This window comes from Athene cunicularia (assembly GCF_003259725.1).
Source record: "Athene cunicularia isolate RWA chromosome 25 unlocalized genomic scaffold, athCun1 chr25_part1, whole genome shotgun sequence".
Taxonomy (NCBI): Eukaryota; Metazoa; Chordata; class Aves; order Strigiformes; family Strigidae; genus Athene; species Athene cunicularia.
Window position 1 is genome coordinate 501,438 of NW_020799134.1, and position 4,452 is coordinate 505,889.

At 52.9% G+C, this 4,452-nt stretch overlaps 2 protein-coding genes across 2 annotated transcripts; both read left to right on the top strand.

Moving 5' to 3' along the window:
- Positions 1 to 106: 106 nt before the first annotated feature.
- On the top strand, positions 107 to 706 carry LOC113488634 (keratinocyte proline-rich protein-like). Its single transcript, XM_026863915.1, has one exon. It carries the CDS (start codon positions 107 to 109, stop codon positions 704 to 706), a length of 600 nt encoding a protein of 199 aa, XP_026719716.1.
- A 2,626-nt stretch (positions 707 to 3,332) lies between these two features.
- On the top strand, positions 3,333 to 3,977 carry LOC113488719 (keratin, ultra high-sulfur matrix protein-like). The gene has a single exon (XM_026864019.1). The coding sequence runs from the start codon at positions 3,333 to 3,335 to the stop codon at positions 3,975 to 3,977; it is 645 nt and encodes a 214-aa protein (XP_026719820.1).
- Positions 3,978 to 4,452: the final 475 nt, after the last annotated feature.

Here is a 4,452-nt window from a genome sequence, read left to right on the forward strand (position 1 = left end):
TTTTTTTTTTTTTTTTTTTTTTTCAGAAAAAAAGAGAAGTCGGTAGGGTTTTTTTTCTATTTCCCAGACTGTTTATCCCTGAGGGCTTGGACATCTCAGCCACAGGATGCACTACCTCAAAGGCAGCAGCGACCAGGACTTGTGCCACGATGGTTTGGCCTGTGGTGAGAAAGGCTCGACGTGGCACGGTTCCGCGGGGTGCTGCCATGAAATCCCCGTGGGCACCACGGCCTTGCCCCCTTGCCATGACCCCGGCAGCCTCAGCCGTGACGTTGAGGGGTCCTGCCAGAGCGAACCGCAAGGCTGCCAGCCCCTCGAGCCGTGCCCACCCCGGAGCTGCCGCCCGCCTCAGCAAAGCTGCGATTTCGGCAAGCCCTGGCGGCGGGTGGAGGTGAGCCACGTGCAGCCCGTTTGCCCCCCACCTGTGAAAATCCATCGCCGGCCGCTGCAGCAGTACCGTCCACCCCTGCACTGTGAGGAGCCGGGCTGCTGTGGCAAACCCCGGAGGCGAGTGGAGCAGTGCCCGGTGGAGGATGCCTGTCCCCCCGTGATACTGCATCCCCGGCCGCTGCAGCACCGCTGCCCCTGCGCCCCGAGCTGCCGCCTACCCGTCCAGCGCTGCTGCCCGACCACGGCGCCGCTGCATCCCAGCCAGCACCAGCAAAAGCAAATCCCTCTCTTGCCCCCCTGCCTGCAGAAGAAATGATCACGGGGCCAGCGAGGCGCCAGGACCCCTCCTTGGCACGTGCCCACCCACCGCTCGACATGGGGGATGCTTCGCTCCTGGCCCGAAGCACCGACGGTGCCGCCTCCGCTTTCAGCGCGACACAAAGCCACCGTGGCTGGTGGCTCCTGGCTGCTCTTTGCACGCTGGATTCAAGGGTCTGCAGGGTCCCTGCTTGACCCCAGCACTGACACTTTAAATTCCCAGGGAATAGGCTCTAATCACCCAAACCCCACTTTGCTCTTCTAAGAAAGGGAGCAGCCTCGGGACGGAGAAACCAAACGGAAAGAGCAAGGACGGGGAAAGAACCTCCCATGGATTCACCTTCTCCCATGGGTTCGAGGTTGTTTGAAAACAGAGACAGGACTGTACTGGGAAAAAAAAAAAAATACACACTGTGACCGCAGGAGCAACAAGTACTCCTGCAATTTTACTTTCTCCCTGTGTATCTGAGAATAAAGTTTAAAAAATTGACGTTTGGTTCCTTTTTTTTTTTTTTTTTTTTCACCCCTCAGAAAACATCACCAACACGACAAGGAGATGTAAAAAGCTGTTCAAATTCCCGCAAGGAAACGTGTAAATTTAAAATCAAAAATTAAAGTTCACACCTGAGGATTTCAGCTCTGGCTGTAGCGGTTTCACCAACATCCGCACGCTGTCAAATCCTCCTCACTCTGGTTACCCCCCGCAGGACCGGAGGGGCTTCGCTACGGCCCGTCAGCGGGTGATTTAGGTACAAACAGTTTGCTCCACGCTGTGTGCCATCAGCCAGATGGTAACGCTGCACCGGGAGGCCATCCCCCACGTAAATGTTAATCATGATAATAAGTGCGCGCCCCAGCACGTGAGGTGTGTTTGTGCATGCCAGGAATGCGTGCGAGCTCTTCCCCCGCAGCTCCCCCCTGCCTGGTTCTTGCAGACGCGCTGGGAGCGTGCTGTTTCTCTCACTTTGCCGGAAAACCCTTCCACTAGGTGCATTAAAATACATTTTATTGTTTCTTTGTGTTGCCTGAGCATAGCCCCGGCGCGTTTGCCCAGCCTCTAGCAACCACCAAGAAAAACCAGAAAGAAAAAAAAAAAAAAAATTCATTCTTGTTTTCTTCATGCAGCAAACCACAATTTATTTTTCTTATGTCTAATTTTAACTGAGAAACACATATTAAATTTAACTTCAGAAATCCATTACTTGGTTACTTATTTTCTTCCAAGCCTCTTCCCACCGAAGCCAGTCCCCAGGCACCGTCCCAGCGCGGAGCCCAAAGGGCCGACTCAGCGCCCACAGACCAAGGCCCAGCTTAGCCCTCGCACCGGCACTTCCAGTTCAACTTTGGTCCATCATTTCTTCCGAGCTGCTTTTCTCCAGCCACCCCAATCTCCAATCCCAGTTAGTCCATCCCAGGCACGGGACCATTTTTCCAGCTTGCCCAGGTCCCATCTTCCCGAAATTTCAGCCACTCACCACAATTAGGTGCCACATGATTTCCCAAGTCCGCCCCATTATCCAAGACATTAATGAAGATGTTAAATGGCGCCAGCACCAGTATCAGCCAGTTTTTCACCCACCATGCACTTTAACCATCCGGTCCATACCTCCACCAGCTTAACTACAAGGCCGCCGTGGGAGGCTGTGCCCAAAGCCTTGCAGAATTTGAGGCAGCACCGTTCACTGCACTCCACCATCTGCAGAGCCATCCCCTTCACCACCGAGACCCATCAGCGCAAATTCGATTTTTGTGTCTCTGACCCATCACGTGTTTATACTTCAGGCACCTGGAAATGCTCCTCACGGGTAGCAAAAGGAAAAGGCCGGGACATTTATCACTGGGCACATCACGGCTCCTGACTCACGGGTCACCCGTCACCCTCCACTCAGTGTCTCGGTCCTCTGCAGATGGTGAATAAGTTCATTATTACCTGCCTCACACAGCCAATGGGTGGCTTAAACGACGTGAGTCCTTTATGTGCACCATTCGGTAACTACATTATAATTAAGAGATGCTTATCAGGGATAATGAGTCAAGCAGATCATGCCAAGTGCTGGGAACAGCATCCAAATGGAGGAGATGTTTTGTCAATAAATAATTTAGTCCCCGTTCCTGCGGCGTGTTTCATTTACAAGGAGAAGTCTTGGAACCATATAAAAGGCCTCCGTCCCTTCGTCTCTCATAATCTGCTCCCCTGGTCAGCGTCGGCCTTCCCTTGTGAGTTGGGTAAGACACAGCCTGGAGCAGCTGGGTTCATTTTTGGATGGGTGTTGGGATTCCAGAGGTCACAGACCTGGCACGTAAGGGCTAGAGGACGATGGGCTAAAAGAAGCTACTGGGGGACTTGGGTATGGGATTTGCAACAATGCCACTACATGCTGCGGTGTCTTATGGTTGTTTCTGTTCTTGGATGGAAAAAAAAAAAAAAAATCAAGGGTAAGGTCAGAAAGAGGTATTGGACAACTGCAAGGATTTCCTTTAGATGCAGGATTTCAGGATAAGAAAGGTTGACCCCTGCATGGGCCACTAAAGTGGCTTTATGGGAAAATAAATGTAAACAGAGAAGGTGGAAATTCAAGCCTATGTGGCCACGTCTTTTTCAGGTTTTTCCCTACAACTCAGACATGATCTATTCTTCTGGGAGAGAATCATACTTCAACTTGAACTCAACCTGGTATGATCCCTCGGGATCCTGGCTGGACACCCGGCGCACGCCCTTCCGCTACGGCTACAACACCTGCTCCTCGGGGTGTGATGGCGAAGGCGTTGAAGGCATGAGAGGCCACAACTACCGCCATTACGGCTACCGGCAGCCCGTCTGCTCCGAGAGATGCCATGGCTATGCCGCGGCTGATTCTTGCCATGGAGGTGGGGGCTCAAGCTGTGTCAGGAGACCCACGTACAGCTACGGGTCGTCGGGGGGATGCCAGAGCTACGGGAGGTCGGTCTGCTCTGAGAGATGCCACAGGTCCTCGGGTTCAAGCCACGGAGGTTGTTCAAGCTGTGTCAGGAGACCCACGTACAGCTACGGGTCGTCGGGGGGATGCCAGAGCTACGGGAGGTCGGTCTGCTCTGAGAAGACGTGCCACGGATCAGGGCACCAGGGCGGAAAGCCGTGCTACAGCAAGCCAAGGCAGCAAATCGCCCAGTGCTGCCCAGTGCAGACCTGCCCCGCGCCGGTGCAGCAAGGCTGCGTGCCCGTGGCAAAATGCATCCCGAGCCAGCAGCAGCAGCAGGTCTGCAAAGTGCCGGCTCGGAAGATAAAGTAGAGGGCGCGAGGAGTGGGGATGAATGGGGGAAACGTCTCCCTCTTGCAGCGTTGCCCTGATGGGTGACACAACCCACGGATCTCCACTGTTCCTGTCCTTCTCCTTGTAACATGCTTTCTGAAGGTGTAACCCGCCGTCTCTGTGAAATATCAAGAGCCATTCGCCTCCTTATTTCACAGCAGACATGGAGGCAATAAAAAAACGATGCTTCATAACCCCCTTGCATCAGTGTTTTCCGCTTCATCCCGTTGAATTGTTTCCGTTCCTCCTTGCGGCCAAAGCTGGTGCTGGCAGCATCCCTGTTCCCCCTCACGTCGAGGTTCCCGGTTGATTCAACCTTTTTATTTCTACTCCAGACAACTTCCTGGAGTTGAGAAGTAGCTAACAGTTTTCATCATGGATTCTTTACGCAACCCAGCAATTAAATACTGATTTATTAACGCTAAGGTAAAAAAAAAAAAAAAAAAAAAAAAAA

Excerpts from the sequence above, each read along its gene's own strand:
- LOC113488719 (XM_026864019.1), top strand. The coding sequence starts at position 3,333 with ATGATCTATTCTTCTGGGAGAGAATCATACTTCAACTTGAACTCAACC.
- LOC113488634 (XM_026863915.1), top strand. The coding sequence starts at position 107 with ATGCACTACCTCAAAGGCAGCAGCGACCAGGACTTGTGCCACGATGGT.